Here is a 17945-nt window from a genome sequence, read left to right on the forward strand (position 1 = left end):
AGTCGATGACCTCTCTTGGAACTACCCCCATCATATTTTTCCTGTAATTTTGCTTGAATACCTTGCACGCACTGTAAAACACATTGGTGCGTTGTAAGTGTTTTATCGTAACGCTGCTGTTTAACCCTTTTCCTGGGTCTTCTTCTGTCCATTGTGACTTGAAGAACAATAGTATATTGTACAATGCACGTAAAAAGTTACCTCGTCAGCACAAGACGTCGATGACTGAATGGTGCAACAGTATACCTCTGTCCATGGTGAGGAAATCTTGCTTCGCGTGAATTGAAGTGGTCTTGCCTTTGAAACCCCAGATACTGTACTTTTCCCCTTAGTTCTAACACTCACATGGTGTGCCACATTACATTATACAACAGACTACACCAAGTCTGCCAGGTATAATCAGCTGCTTTCATACATCTGGACGAATCATTGATTCACTGTCAACAAGGAATTTCGCTTGAATTTGTAAACTGAACTCCAGTAACGTCCTCATACACCCACCCAAATAGTATCCTAGCCCCACGCAAATAGAATTGAGCAATCGATTCTGTTGAGTTGACAGACTGCATTCTACAGGCCGAGGCCAGAAATCAAATACATGACGTTCGTTATTAGTGATACAAACGTCGAATATGAAAGCAGTCTAATGGCGAGGTGATTCCAATTCCTGAAATTACCCGGCCGTGGGGGTTATAGTGGCGACGTTATGATTGACTACCCTGGTTTCGCACCCTCCCTCTCCTGCATCCCTCCCTCACTCGTTGCTCCCCAGCATCTGTAGCAGTTTGTCGGCACCGCGCGCTTTTATTACTTCCACTTCCCACTTTCTCTCTTCTTCTGCCTCCCTTTGTCGTCCGTGTCCTGATTGAGGATTCATTTTCTGCACTCCTTAACAATGAACGCCCAATTTGTCTTCATTTTTTTCACATGTTCGTTCTTTCTTTTCTTTTTGTCGGGTGAGTAGCGTATAGTTTACCTTGATATGAGCCCTCTACTTGTTGCTTTAAGTGCAATCATGCTGTATTCAATTCAAGTAATATCAGATACCGAACATAATGATAGCCAATAATGACAATGATAAAACGGAGTATTTGTTGCATGGATAGTCTATACATGGAACGCCTATAAAGGGCACAATTAATATAAATTACATTTTATATTTTAGTTATTGGCCTATTGTTTTTTACATTTGTTGGCGTGGATGTCTTTAAGAAGTAGACCGTTAAATATCAGATTTTTGTGGTTTCCTGATGTTTTTAGTGAACCTCAAAATCAGGAGAACTGACGTTTTGTTCATTATGTGCTATAGCCTAATACTTTCAGCAAAGACGTCAACGTTATAAACCATTCCCATATTTGTCGCACCTATTTTTTATTTTAAACGGTACGTGCCATTCATTGTATATAAACCATTGATAAATGGTTGTACATTTATTTCGTTTATTGAAAAGCAAAGCATGTTGCTGACATTTGATGTAAATCTTCGGTCACTCAGATGTGCGATTTCTTTGATTCCAAGGTAGCCTACTGTCTGAGTCATTTGCATTAGGCTACTGTATGAAATCTGACCTTCAAAGAAAATAATGCCACTCTCCCTGCTTGGCAATCTAAACTGGGAAAAAACTGTCTAACTGAAAACGAAAAAACTAACCTACCTGTTGAATTAACTCAGGGACGAAAATATAGTATATAGTTAGAAAATAGGGACAATTGAGGGATTGTCATTGGCTAAGGAGAACACCAAATAAGGCCAAAATAATTAGTCACTCAGGATCAGTGTACTCTACAACAAGAATACTGAAAGATGGACTTGTCCACTCCATCAGCATAGGCTACAACAGGTTCTTTACCTTTAAGTTTTACTGATGTTGTCTATGTCTAACCCTCCACCCCCACCTCTCTTATTCAGGAGGCTCCTGCTCTGAGGCAGAACACAGGTTGTTCTCAGTGATATTCTCCAGCTACAATCAGTACATCCGCCCAGTGGAGAATGTGTCTGTTACCCAGTTTATCGTGCAGTTTGAGGGTCCATGTCCCAGCTGGTCAAAGTGGTGAGTGCGTGCGTGCGTGTGCGTGTGTGTGTGTGTGTGAGAGAGAGAGAGAGAGAGAGTGTTTGTGTGTGTTTGTGTGTGTGTGTGTGGGGGGGGGGGGGGGGGGGGGGGGGGTGGGGGGGGGGGTGAGAGAGAGAGAGAGAGAGAGAGATATGGTGACTGCGTCCTCAGTGCCTCTGCTGTGCTGTATGTCTCCCTGGGGTTTGAGAGTTCCACTCTCGGACAGTGGAGCGTATATCACACAGTACAGACTTTGAGAGGCCAGGCTCTGACAGGGAGAAACAAATCATTCCATAAATAACATATTGAGCACAGAGCCTCTGTGCATTCTCTTAAATTAATATGCATTGATTCAGGGTGATGAAAGCCCATGTTGAGAGCAGCTGTGTGGGAGGATGGAGGTGTCAAACTCAACTATATGTGAATGGTCTCGTATGAGGGACCAATGTGAAGAGTTGGGCATGGTTCGGGTGCTATCCAGGACACCTGAGATGTGTCCTGCTGTAAATGAGACTCTCTGGGGCTAGTGGGTGATATCAGCCTGAGCCTGGACCCAGCGGAGCCTGTCACAGCGAACGGCTACGTTGGTGTGTGGTTGGCCAAGAGAAGAGGGGAAATTTCAGCTCTTCCCTCACTCCTCCCATCTCTGTGCAGGCAGCCCCTTTCACTCAATCACTGCCACTTCAAATGAGTGCCCCTGGTTTTAATGCCTGGTTTTGGCCGGGCGCACTGTGAGGAGATTGGACGAGGAGAGTGGCAGCTGTTTCGCCAGCCTCAAACTGCCCCAGAGTGGATTACTTTAATTACACAAAAAAGGGGAGGGAAGAAGGGCGTCATTCACAAATGAACAGATTATACCACAATACTGTCTGGACCCTTATGTAACAGGGATCTTGATGTGCTGGGTATTGCCACATAAAATCCCTCAGGAACTTACTCCCTGTGTATACTTTATAACATAAAAAAAACACACATTTGGGCCACTTTGTGCTACATCAGGCCTTATACAACTAGCATTGGAATAACCTGTGTGATTACTGTGACAGATAGAAGCTAGGTACATTCAGTTAAGGACCACTTATCCATGTCTTGTCATGATCTGTGTTTATTATGGCTCCACATTGTGAGCAAGTTCACGTTAAATAGTGAATAAAACAGGACCACCACGAGTCGATTCCATTTCAGTAAATATCCTCTGTAGAGCTTTCCTTTGGAGGAACTGGGCTCCAATCCAGAACCTCTCTTTACTGAACATGACACAGAGATAGAGTATTTCTCATATTTCCCTGACCTCAGCCCATTTAACAGCACAGAAGAACTTCCTGATTTGATGGATTACCATTATTTCCTCCCCATGCCTCACGCCCCTCCAACCCTTCTACAACTGGGATACTTCAGCCTACTTACAGCTGGATTATTAGTTAATTTAAAATGCCCATTCTTCCAGGTGGCTCAGACATAATCTCTCATTTAAATAATGTACAGTCACTGGTTCATCAGTCTGCCTGGAGGGACATACAGGGCTGGCCTAGTTCTGCAACCCCAGAACCACCTGTACTGTATCGACCTGCAGCAGTCTTCCTCATCTTAGAGCCAACACCTAGAGTGTCTCCTGGGAGCTCATCAGGACACATTAATGGTTAATGTTATGAGCTGGGTTCTGTCTGTCGGTCTGTTGGTCTGTCTGTCTGTCTGTCGCTGTCTGTCTGGGAAAATCTACATTGTTTTTGTTCGCCTCCTCTCCTCTGTCCTCAAAGGTAATTGAGGAGCGAAGGTGAGTAGAGGAAACGTGGAAACAAATGCGCTTGTATGAAATGAGACTGTCCTTCTCCACTCAGGCAAATAACGTTTATAGGGGTGGAATCTCTAAATAAATGTGTAAAGTGGTCAAAACTGATGAAGCTGGTTGTAGAAAACATTTTATAGATGAGAAGATAAGTAGCGTATCATTTTTAAATGTGTCCATACTTTACTCCTTGTACAAAAACAGCAGCTGATTCAAAGGGTGTGTCACAGATTCAAAAACACTTCCACGCTAGCCACCGAAAGGATACTTATGAGTATCCGCTGTGAGAGGAGGATATAGAGGAGTGGAGGACACTTCTCCGTTCACCTACTAACCTATTGACGCCCTCCTCGACCGCTCAACCATTTATCGGTTTCTGGGTCATGGAGGAGAGGAGGACAGAGGAGTCGAGGAAAGGACCGACTTTTGCCCAATTGAGAATCTCCCTCTCTCTCCTTCTTTCTCTATTTTTTTATTTTTCCATACTCCCCTCTTCCCTTCCACCTGAGCTGAGACAGTGTCAGGCCCTAACTAGCACATCGTGAGAGACAGCCTGCAGCCCGAGGGCCTAGAGGTTGAAGCCGTCATATAGTGTATGGCATGCCTCTGGGCTGGAGGACCCAGGTGTTCCTCTCCTCTCACTGTAGTGTCCTCCTCCCTGTGTAACTCCAGCCAGGGTTAGACCCAGGACAGAACGCTCTGTTCACCCTTCCATCCTGTATGGGAGATGATTGCTCCTGACAGTGTGCCCCCTTTCTAACTCTGAAATATTCCTACAGTTCATGAACCCCCGCATTTTGCCTCTGGTCAACTTGTCCTTCTGAGAGTAAATTCTTATTTTCTGTTTCTCAGGATGAAGTTAACCAGATTATGGAGACAAACCTGTGGCTGAGACATGTAAGTACAATCTTCATCCATCTCCTACTGTATGTGTATATACATTTTCTGTTTAAACAAATCACTCCACTACATCTACCTGACCTACTGGGCTCCCGAGTGGCGCAGCGGTCTAAGGCACTGCATCTCAGTGCTAGAGGCATCACTACAGACCATGGTCTGATTCCAGGCTGTATCACAACCGGCTGTGATTGGGAGTCCCATAGGGTGGTGCACTATTGGCCCAGTGCCGTCCGGGTTAGGGTTTGACAGTGGTAGGCCATCATTGTAAATAAGAATTTGTTCTTAAAAACTTCTTTGTGATAGGGGGCAGCATTTTCACTTTTGGATGAATTGCGTGCCCATAGTGAACTGCCTCCTACTCTGTTCCAGATGCTAATATATGCATATTATTATTACTATTGGATATAAAACAATCTGAAGTTTCTAAAACTGTTTGAATGATGTCTTTGAGTATAACAGAACTCATATGGCAGGCAAAAACCTGAGAAAAAATCCAAACAGGAAGTGAGAATTCTGAGACTGGTCAATGTTCAACTCATCGCCTATTCAATTCCCTGTAAGATATGGATCTGTTTACGCCTTCCACTAGATGTCAACAGTCTGTAGAACGTGGAATGAAGCCTCTAGTGTTATGTGGGGCCGGATGGGAGGTGTTTCAGTCATTGGTCTGGCAGAATGCCAGTTCCTGGTCACACGCGTTCCAAACGATATCCTCTTGCTTTCCATAACTTCTAGAGACACAAAGGAATTCTCCGGTTGGAACGTTAATGGATAGTTATGATAACAACATCCTGAAGATTGATTCTCTACTTAGTTTGACCAGTTTATTCGACCTGTTATATAACTTTATGACGTTTTCGTCTGAGTTCGCCTGGATCTGCGCGAGCGTTTGGACATGTGCACTAAACATGCTAGCAAAAGTAGCTACTTAGACATAAGTATTGGACATTATCGAACAAAACAATGATTTATTGTGGAACTAGGATTCCTGGGAGTGCATTCTGATGACGATTATCAAAGGTAAGGGAATATTTATGATGTAATTTCGTATTTCTGTTGACTCCAACATGGCGGAGAAATGTTGTTATTTTTGAGCGCCGTCTCAGATTATTGCATGGTGTGCTTTTTACGTAATAAAAAAAAAAAATCTGACACAGCGGTTGCATTAAGAACAATTGTATCTTTATTTCTATGTAAAACATGTATCTTTCATCAAAGTTTATGATGAGTATTTCTGTTATTTGACGTGGCTCTCTGCAATTTCTCCGGATATTTTTGGAGGCATTTCTGAACATGGCGCCAATGTAAACCGAGATTTGTGGATATAAATATGCACATTATCGAACAAAACATAAATGTATTGTGTAACATGATGTCCTATGAGTGTCATCTGATGAAGATCATCAAAGGTTAGTGATTAATTTTATCTCTATTTCTGCATTTTGTGACTACTATCTTTTGCCGGGAAAATGGCTATGTTTTTCTGTGGCTATGTACTGAGCTAACATAATTGTTTGGTGTGCTTTCGCCGTAAATCCTTTTTGAAATCAGACATGTTGCCTGGATTCACAACATGTGTAGCTTTAATTTGGTGTCTTTCATGTGTGATTTCATGAAAGATTGATTTTTATAGTAATATATTTGAATTTGGCGCTCTACATTTTTTCTGGCTTTTGGCCAAGTGGGACGCTACCGTCCCACATATCCCAGAGAACTGACTTGCCCAGTTAAATAAAGGTAAAAAAAAAATATATATATATATATATATCAATAAACTATCATACATGATTCCTGGAGGCCATAATGATATCTTACATTATTCATCAGGAAAATGCTTTTAACCCTCCGGATATTAACCTTCTGACAGAGGTTTATGAGCCATAGATTTACCCTGCCATGACTGGGTTACATTTCTATCCAGAGATGATATCTAGAGATGATATCCGGAGATGATATCTGGAGATTATATCCAGAGATAAAATCCAGAGATAATATCCAGAGATAATATGCCATGACTGGGTTACATTTCTATCCAGATATAAGGCACAGTATATGCTCACATGGTGTAGGGCTACAGAGAATACAAGGGACTGTACTGTTGCATGGTTTTCTGGTTTTGTCACATGGTTGGTGCTGGTGATATTGTTATGATACACGCTAAGATGAGCTCATTCTGAGGGAAATTAACCCGGAACTGGTTTCCAGATCCATATTAATCTGAACCACATATCCACATCTGTGCTTAACCCTCATTCATCTTATACATGACCATCTGTTTGTCAACATACCTAGTATAAGGGACCGTGTGTATATGGTAACAACCCAGTCACATGTCAATACAGCCGAGCCAATCACAAGAGGGTTGTGAAGAACCACTTCATTGAAAAACGTGGCCATCCGTTAATTGAATGGTTAATTAGATGAAACAGTAGCTTTAGACCTGGAGGTCATAGGTCAAGTCTCAGGGGAGACACAACTTCTGTGCTGTAGGACTGTGTCACTTACATATTCTCCCTCTTAGGTCATAAGAAAGCCATAACTGTTTCGTCAAATTAACCATTCAATTAACGGATTTGAATGGTGTAGGGTTGTTACCACAGATGTGGATATTTGGTTCAAAAAACGTGTCCATCCGTTAACTGTCAATGGGTCAAACATATAGAACGTAGAATTTGAAATGTGTGTGTGTTTTATAAAAGAGTTGTATCTAATGATATGAGACAACCGACTACCTCTTCAGATCTGGAATGACTACAAACTGAGGTGGGATCCCAAAGACTTTGGAGGAGTGGAGTTCATTCGAGTGCCTTCCAGCAGGATATGGAAGCCAGATATCGTGCTGTACAATAAGTGAGTTAAACAAGAGTTACGTCTACACAACAATATTGATCCATGCAATTGCAATAATAATATGTACCATGCATAACTGAGTTCAAGGATTTCTTCGATGACATTGAAATGACAGAGTAGATGATCCAAAACCAGGACATGACACTCATTTCTTATATTAGACCATCATATACTGTAGATTATTTATGTAGTTACTAAATATTCTTAATGGCGTGCATGTAAAGTCTATTAGACAGTGTTATCAAATGATGGAGCCTCAGGGCTTCTTTCTGATTAATTTAGCTGAAGGACAACAGTCTGTTGTTTATATTACATTCTTCCAGTGTAATCTTCAATGACTCATCCACCCTCCTCCATCCCTGTTGTCTCTCTGTCTCTGTCTCTGTCTCGCTGTCTCTGTCTCTCTCTCTCTCTCTCTCTTTCCCTCTCTATCTCTCGCTCTCTATCTCTCGCTCTCTATCTCTCTCCCTTTCTCTCCCCCACTGTTTCTTTCTCTCTCTCTTTCGCTGTCTCCTCCACCCTCCCCTCTCTCTCTCTCTGCGCCACAGTGCAGTAGGAGATTTCCAGGTGGACGATAAGACCAAGGCCCTGCTTCGCTACAATGGGGATGTGACCTGGATCCCTCCGGCCATCTTCAAGAGCTCCTGCAAGATTGACGTCACCTATTTCCCTTTCGACTACCAGAACTGCACCATGAAGTTTGGCTCTTGGACGTATGACAAGGCCAAGATAGACCTGGTTCTGATTGGCTCCACCATCAACCTCCATGACTTCTGGGAGAGTGGCGAGTGGACGATTATCAACGCCCCGGGTTACAAACACGACATCAAGTACAACTGCTGTGAGGAGATTTACACAGACATCACCTACTCCCTGTACATCAGACGGCTGCCTCTCTTCTACACCATCAACATGATCATCCCTTGTCTGCTCATCTCCTTTCTCACTGTGCTGGTCTTCTACCTGCCTTCTGACTGTGGGGAGAAGATCACCCTCTGTATCTCCGTCCTCCTCTCTCTCACTGTGTTCCTCCTGGTCATCACCGAAACCATCCCGTCTACGTCGCTGGTCATCCCCCTCATCGGGGAGTACCTCCTCTTCACCATGATCTTCGTCACCCTCTCCATTGTCATCACCGTGTTCGTGCTGAACGTGCACTACCGCACGCCCAAGACCCACACCATGCCGTGCTGGGTGCGCAGTGTCTTCCTGGGGCTTCTACCCAGGGTCATGTTCATGACCCGGCCGGAGAGGGACCCTGACAGGCTGCCTGGGGGGGTGGTTCAGCAGCTGATGCCCCCAGCCTCGCGACCCTGTGCGGTCCACACCACAGGAACCCTGCAGGGGCAGCAGAAGCCCCAGGCCCTGGTCTCCACCGTGGCTGCCAGTGTGCTCCCAAGCCTGGCCCAGCGACAGCGCCTCTTCATCAGCACAGAGCTCACCAACCTCAATAACCTTAGCCTTGGTGGTGGTGGTGACTCGGTCAATGCGGGCTCCAGATTCCTGTGTCGCGAGGGCCGCTGCAACTGCTGCTGGCGCCAGAGGTCCACCAAGCTGCCCACTGATATGGGAAGAGAGGGTGGAGGGGTGGGGAGCATCGGGACCCACAGTGGAGGAGGGGCTGCTGGGATTGGGGGGGTCTGTGGAGGCGGTGGAAGCTCCTGCTCCAGCTCAGAGTCTCTGGATGGCAGGGTGAGGACCCTGTCCCCTCACTTCTCACCGGAGGTCAGGGAGGCCATGGAAAGTGTCAAGTACATCGCCGAAAACATGAGAATACAGAACGAAGCCAAGGAGGTAAGTCGAGACGTATCACATGTATATCATTCACAATAGCTAAGAAAATATTCAAGGTCTATATCTACCATTTAGTGTCTCTGACAACTGTCTTTCAGGTCCAGGATGACTGGAAGTACGTTGCCATGGTGATCGACAGGATATTCCTGTGGGTGTTCATCTTGGTGTGTATCCTGGGGACCGCTGGGCTCTTTATCCAGCCCCTCCTATTGTTCGATATGTGACCCACTCATACACACAGCAATTACACAGTGACTGAGTGTTTTAAATCATACATGCACAGTCATTTTGTGTATCACTCAGTGATGCAGACCAAAGAAGCTGAGACGAACCAATACTGTGAACGGAAGGGAACCAGATTATGGAGGAAGGCAAGCTGCTGCCAGCTGTTCCATGTCACTTCTCAGTATGTAGATACGTTTCTTATTGCTGAAGTCTGGTGTAGTAGTGATCACTTAGCTCCTGAGGACCAGACTCTGAAACCATGGCAACGTATAACTCCCGTACTGCTGCCTACCCATTCCCTTTTTGTTTGCTTTGTGTAAATGACTTCATCATAGTGTCACTTGATTATGACTGGCACAAATAACCACACTATCGTCAACAAAAGGACCGTGGCTAAAGGAACATCTATTGGACCAAAGGATCCCAAACATGTACATAGCAATGACTGCTTAAAGGGGCTTTCCAAAAGTACACAACAAGTGTCTCAAGTCAATTTCACAGCTTATTGAAGTCATATCATGTTTTCAAATGTTGAATATCACTGAGTCATTCTGATATTGTTATTTTGTGAAATATTAATGTATCCTATAAACACATGCTGTATGTTCTTGTTTACTACAACTATACAGTACCATTTCAATCTGATTCTAATGCTCATTAAGGTTTCAATGAACCACAGTGTCATATAATATACGGATAAGCTATTCATAGAAATCACAAACTGTTGAACATTAAAAGGCTATGATGCAGGATGGGTAACGTTATTACACCATATAGGTGAATGTGGAAAAACTATGAATGCAACCTGAAATGCTTTTCATTGTGCTGTGAGGGGTGACACCATGTGGTTATTATCTGCTACTACAAGTGACCACAATATGATCCAGTGGTCACTTACCATATGTTTGCAATCAAAGACAGTTTTTTTATTTGGTCTGGCGAAGCACACACGACTTTGAAAACAGCTCTCTAAAGGCTCTTTCAACAGAAACGTCTGTCTGCCATGATCCATGGTCATAGGATGAAGTGACTTCTGCAGTGGACTGAACACATGCTAACCTACCTGTAAACTCATTGCATTCCCAAATCGATATTTCTCTCCCTTATGAAAATTGAGTTTGGAGGTCCAGCTGGCAGGCAGGATGTAGATGCGATTATCAGTAGCAGCAAGGCCATGTAGAGGCTGGGTATAACCCTGTTACATCCTCTCTGCCTCCCAGCCTGACTTCCCATCCCTGCCTCTCTAGCTCCCTGCCTGCCTCCCCTCTCTGGCCCGGGCCCCCTTCTGCTTTATTGGACCACAATCAATATGGAGACCTGGTGATGAAGTACATCATTAGTCTGGGGCCTGGGCTACGGTCTTCATCTCACCATCCTACCGCTATGCCAAAGAGCATTTCTCCTGCTTTATCTTGACACTACTTATACTCTCTGTTAATAAGGAGGATGTGGTTGAGATCTCTTGTTATGTTGTACCATCATTCAAAAAACAGTTTGGTGTACAAGAGGAAGAAATGCACAATTATGAGTTATAGATATCTATGGCCTGTGGTATCTATGATAGAGAGTGATACATTTTAAAGAGGATTTTTGGGGAGCATTTCAATCCTACATTTAGGCAGACATGGAATCTCTGAATGTTGTTTCTGTGGCTGTATGTTGTAGTCAGTAAACTGTAATCAGGTTGTCACTGAATCGTAACTGGATGTTAGCCAGCACAGTCACATACTGTAGTACTCCATCCCTTCTGATAACATTCCCCCTGCTGATTGATTGAATTAAAGCTCACTCAGGGCTCATTTAAGTGAACTAGTTATCTGAGGGGGAGATCTGTAACAGACAGTACTAAAGACTGAAGGTTGTGGGGGGCTGAGGGGATGAGTGCATTTACAGAACAGCAATGGTTCCATGACCACACTTGTGTGATGTGTATCCTTGTCTGAGACCTGAAGAGTTGCATTGCATGCGTTCTGTCCCTGTCGGTCACACTTAAGAATTGTCCCAGTGTTTTTGTCAGTATGATATCATTTTGCATATTTTCATTTGAGAAGAAAGCAAGTTGAGATCATTGATTCCGTGCACCTGTTGTTCTTTTGAGTTATACATGGTCAATGTTAAATAATACATATAATCCTCCAGGTCTGTGGTGCAAACATATCTTGCAGCTGCGACAGTCCTACAAATACAGGAAATGACGCAATTCGTATTCACTATTCTTAGTTAACATGTCTCAACTAAAAGAATCCCTGTCTAGTTTCAGGTCCATACCACAAATGCACAAGGTAGAAAGAGTCAACCAACAAGTGTTTCAACAAGACTTGAACACAATGATCATGTTCATCCTCATCCTGTGTGAGTATATTTATGAAAATTAACCTGATATTGATTTAGTTTTAATTGAATTCAAATCTATTTCACATGTTGCTATTTAAATTGGTCTATGTTGTATCTTTTGAATGTATTTTCTCCTCTTAAGGTGCCTTGTCAAGAGAGGCCATGGTCCAAAACACAGGCAGGTCAAAGTCCATTCATTATTGAAGATGATTGAATTCTCTTTTAGATAATTACACTATGATACTCTACACATAAACGATTTACATATTGCAGATATTTTATGCGCCAAATACTTTTTATTTTCTGAAATATTAGCCAAGAAGATTTTTCCAGCAAAGATCTATTGGACTACTACAGGAACGATAATGGAGGGAAGTGACCTAGTGGTAAAATGTAGTACACATGGGCGCAATGAAGACAAAGTGGCATATGTTTACTTGTGCATTAACGGYGTTGTAGTGCAACATAAGAGAACTATACAAGAAGACACCCTTTTCACCATGAAAAGTGTTACTGGCCAACAGACTGGCAATTACAGCTGTGTGTTCTCTAAAACCCAGTTTCCATTATCTGAAGTGCAAGGAAAAGGAGATAATTTCCTTTCCATCCAGGTGATTGGTAAGGATCTTTTTACTATCTGGATAGGTCATTGCTCTTAGACATTATTTGACACACACTGAGTGGACAAAACATTAGGAGTTGCACCCCCTTTTGCCTTCAGAACATCCTAAATTCGTTGGGGCATGGACTCTACAAGGTTTCAAAAGCGTTCCACAGGGATGCTGATTCATGTTGACTCCAATGCTTCCCACAGTTGTGTCAAGTTGGCTGGATGTCCTTTGGGTGGTGGACCATTCTTGATACACAAACTGTTGAACGTGAAAAACCCCAGCAGTGTTGCAGTTCTTGACACACTCAAACCGGTGTGCCTGACGCCTACAACCATACCCCTTTCAAAAGGCACTGAAATATTTTGTCTTGCCCATTCACCCTCTGAATGGCACACATACACAATCCATGTCTGAATTTTCTCAAGGCTTAAAAATACTTATTTAACCTGTCTCCACCCCTTCATCTACACGGATTGAAGTGGATATAACAAGTGACATCAATAAGGGATCATAGCTTTCACCTGGATTCACCTGGTCAGTCTATGTCATGCAAAGAGCAGGTGTCCTTAATGTTTTGTACACTCAGTGTATATGGATATACTATCCTTTTCAATGTTTTTGATACATGTATATTTCAATGTGACTGCAATATTTTACACCTTACATGATTCCTGTCTKTTCCTGCTCATACAGACCGTATACTCCCTGSAGACATATCACTTGCAGGCTCAAGAACTGTGAGAAAGGGAGAMGGTGTGGAGTTTAAGTGTACAATCTCAGASCCAAGTTTTCAAACAAAAAATACCAGTGACTTAATTCACGCTTACCTCTGCAAGTATGGCTCTGTTGTTCAGATCCAGGTGTTTGATGTAAAGCGCACGGAGGTAACTTTTACGATTAAAAGTTTTAATAAGAATGACGCAGGTAACTACAGTTGTGTGCTTGATCTGCAATCAAAAATCCTCAATGATAAAGACAGAACATTATATGGAAATAATGCAGTATTTCTACAGGTTGATGGTAAGAATGTATGGTGTTTCTCTAAATACTTCTATATTTAAATAATAGAGTCACTTCATACGTAACTAGTTGTGTTATTAGAAAGTCATTGTTGATGGTTCATGGTTGCAGTACGTTGTTACTATAGAAATMAGATGTATAACGACATGRCTGTTCTGCTTTCCAGTGTCCTGGAGTCACTTAATCACACTCGTGTTGTGCGCCTGTTTTCTTCTGATCTCATCACTGATAGTGGGCATARGGTGGCMGTTCATTAAACAAGGTCAGGCCATTTAACATGGACATTACTCTGGATATACAGGTCTAATTCATATAGAATAATGTTTATCAAACTAATACATTCCGTATCTGGATTGAATGAACTATCTGGAGCAGTTCTGATATCATTGTTATGATAGTTAGCTTGAGTTTAACCAATAATGTTACATTTATTTTCTGACAGGAGCTTTACAATGTTATTGTGGAAGGTAAGCGTATAGTTTTCATTACATTTCATAGCTAGTTTGTTTAGCATGATAATGTATAATGATTGAACGGTTCACATATATTTCCTCCAGAACACAACAACAGGAGGAGAACGATGTGCCAATGACAGGGGAGGGTGACGGTATGTTTTTTAAGCTTTCCGATAAAACTATTGTTCTATTAATGAACATTTATTTCACATTCTGGGATATTTCTTTGTCTTAGACGGAACTTCAAACACGGAGGAAGAATCCAGGTTGGAAAACCAATTTTCCTTTACATTTTACTTTATTATATCAAAAAAAATATTTGTATCTATTTCTATTAGTTTCTTTGAATATAAATGTCACAGACTACATTCTGTATTTCTACGGCAATGAAGCAATGGAGAAACACAAAGGTGTTAGATTACTTAAGTACAAAAGCAATAATGTAAAGTGTGCTGCTTCTATATAAAGGTGTATATGAATTAGATTCATATTTAATGGAATATGACAATCTAATAACCACTACCAATTTATAATCATCTGTATCTTGTTTATTTCTCAGTGATGAATTTTCCTGTGACAGTGAGTCCAGTAAGATAATATTTTTGTTTGTTTGGATAATGGTTAGCTGTATTAACCATGCTTTAAATTAAATGTAAGTGTGTTTTAAAATACTGACCATGCTGATACTAAGTAAATCTTCATGAATTTAGTTTCAGTGCCTTGCTTTAAAACAGGAGTCTATATTTCTTATTTTTAAATCTAATTTTAATCTTATCCACCAAACAGGTGGGGAGGAGTACCAGAATGTGGGTGAGAAATGTTTAGATAATATGATGCTGCATAAACATGTACTGCTTATGATGTAAATTAAAAATGGGTATGTTTTTTCATTCTTACATTTGCAATACTGGGTAAATGGAAATAAAAAAATAAAAAAAGGATTTTTAGCATCTTGAATAAAAAAAGGTTATTTAAATACATTGCTTTAATAAGAAAATAAGACATTTCATCTTCGAATCTCCCAAACAAATGATTCAACGTACCAACATTTGGGTGAGAAATGCTTAGATAATGGTCATGACTGAAATAATATGCCACGCCTTGAGTGAAAATAATGAATTGTTTTAACGGTTTTAACATCTTCTAATCAGGTGTTGAGATTGAGACATACCATGAGATGGGTGAGAAATGCTTAGATATTATGAAGCTTCATYGAAATGCAATGATTATATTGTGACATTTACAGTACTGGGTGAATGGTGATCTAACAGATTTCAGGGCCTTGGGTGATTGTTTTTGCTAAATAACTTGTTTTAATTATATATATTTAACTTCCATCTTCATATCTCCAAAACAGAGGATACCACGTACCACGAAATTCTGGTGAGCTGTGAGTACTAAATGAGCTTTGACTAATGATAATTAATGATTATAATGACTCTTAGTTATAGAGGCTTACAGGTCTACACTTAATTTCTTCCTCTTTTACTTTTCCATGCCTGTTGTAATTTTATATTTCAGGGTGAAACACGGAATATTGAACACGTTATAGTGCGTGTTCAAGGTGAGTTCAATATTTTGAAATAGTAATAATAGTAAGTTAGGTGTATTCTTGGGATTTCCATACGTCAGGCAGAACGAGTCAGGTTTTGTTTCACGGTATCTATCTGACCATGGACAATATCTTGTCTCACTTTCTATGTCAATGGTGTAATTTCTGATGGTTAGTAGTAGTTTGCATAGGAAACCACAGACGCATTCAGTCACATTTTTTATTTTATTTTTATTTCACATAAAACAAACCAAGATAAGAATGGTTTACATCATGATCTGGGTATATATCCTCTGTGCAGAGAATACAGACTTGAGACCTTCTCCTCAGAGCTGCGGTGTATAATGTGGCGAACACTCTCCAATTTAGCATTGCTTCTGTGATAAACCTATTTAATCATTGTCTTAATGTCATTGTCCCACCTCATCTTGGATGCTACAATATCCTGAAAACTGAAACATTTCTGATACAACAATGAACACACAGCTGTCATCTAATGTGATGAAGGATTTGTCGGACCAGATATAATATGTTGGGGACTTTTCATACGCAGATGCAGCAAATCAAGGCCCAGATGCAGGAGATATGTATGCCAAGTCATGCAAGAAGACAGGACGTCATCAATACATGCCTTAATCATGATTAGATCTGCATTATTTCAAAGCAGTACTGCATGTGTACTTCATGGTTACAGTATCTATAATGATGTATTTTATGTATTGTGTATTCAATGCGTGTCTTCCGTTGGACTACTCTCTGCATGTTCAAGTTGACGATGATGCCGAAATGTTTTGTGACCTGACATTTGCGATGCATTTTATTATATCTTCAGTGGAAGATATTTTTTTATTTTATTGTCATTTTAAAGTACCACATTAAGTATTATTGCTGGATATACTGTTGCATTCTCCCTCTTATAAAATATTTTTTAATGTTCTCGAACTGTGAATGTGGTGTACTTCTTTATTTGAACTGAAAACAAATACAATCGTCTTATAGGCACAGTTTCAGTTGGGACAGCAGTTTAGAATATCACCCTTGATTACAAGGAAGATTGTGGGCTCACTTGGTCTAACCAATATGTAATGCTGTCACCAATTCTACAGCCTCCACTAAAACATGCAAGGATACTATGTAGTTTAAATAAGCCATTCTTAAATATGTGAATCTTGCAGACAGTTTTTTGTGTTTTCTTTTATTCTTTAAAGCCTGGTGATAAATAATACATATATTAACATATGGATTTATATTTGCATATCCACTGATGTACCACATATACATAGTCCAACCACAACCTACGGACAATTATATCAGGAAATGACACTGGCACTACAAGGCTAATCATTAATTACATTGTATCAGACACATTTGAATGTTGCTGATGTGTACACCATAAACAATGAAGATGAGGTCAGAGGACTGATGGGTTTCTTCAAAATGAGCTGCCTAGGACTAGGCCAAAGCTCAGTGATGAAACTTTGCATGAAGGTTAGATGCTTCTAATTTGGTCCCAATTCAGTTTTCCATAATTCACATAGCTACATGGTTAGACACAGTATGAAAACATCACAAAATGCTGAAGATCCCACCATGAGTCCTATCGTATTCATAATGTGTGAGTATTTTCACAGTATTGATCAAGGTAAAGCATACTTATGGCCACATATTTTCCCCAATATTCAACCTGGTTGTACAAACTGTTATCTCAATTTGTTTCTAAATGCAGATTTACTGGTTAACTTGGCAGAGACAGGTACACTTACATAATGGAATTCTAAAACACAAATAGTAAAATCTGTAARTTTGTTACAGTACAGCTAATGTCTGAGAAGATTAATTCTAAACATTGGAACTTCTGAAACTTAAGTTTTAATCATAAATTATATTTTTCACTCTTCAATGATGAAGCTAATATCTTCCCAGCAATGCTCTTTGGAGCTAGTACCCACATGAGAGAAGGAAGGACAGTCAATGTGAAGTGCAACACTACAGGCACCAGAAAACCGTTGAGCAAGGTCTATGTTTACCTTTGCAAGAATGGAAGTGGAATGAGAGTAAACGAGAGCTGGAGAAAGGTGAAGATGACACCCTTTTCACCGTCAAGGATGTTAAACGAGAGATCTCAGCCATATACAGCTGTGTGTACAGCACACCATATTAAAACTAAAACTCAGTCAAGTGAACGCAACAAGTGTCAATCTAGCCATCATTCAGGTCTACAAGGAGGGAGAAGGTAGGACCTTCTTTGTGTTGTATATGGATGGATAATCAATTGTTAATACTGACTATATGGCAACTTCTGCGTAAATACGTTACTGGAGATGTCTACCTGTTCTGTATTTCAGAAGAGGTTCATCAAGAGGTCCA

General features: G+C 41.1%; 1 protein-coding gene across 1 annotated transcript; it reads left to right on the forward strand.

Annotated features, from left to right (window-relative positions):
• The first annotated feature begins 723 nt into the window (after positions 1-723).
• Positions 724-12536, forward strand: LOC111969327 (neuronal acetylcholine receptor subunit alpha-3-like). Its single transcript, XM_023995390.3, is given in 8 exon segments — positions 724-956; positions 1910-2023; positions 2026-2051; positions 4690-4734; positions 7478-7587; positions 8136-9381; positions 9480-11958; positions 12083-12536. Coding segments are annotated over 7 exon segments (1728 nt in total). The 5' UTR covers positions 724-895; the 3' UTR covers positions 9606-11958; positions 12083-12536.
• Positions 12537-17945: the final 5409 nt, after the last annotated feature.

This window comes from Salvelinus sp. IW2-2015, linkage group LG10 (assembly GCF_002910315.2).
Source record: "Salvelinus sp. IW2-2015 linkage group LG10, ASM291031v2, whole genome shotgun sequence".
NCBI classification, from domain to species: Eukaryota; Metazoa; Chordata; class Actinopteri; order Salmoniformes; family Salmonidae; genus Salvelinus; species Salvelinus sp. IW2-2015.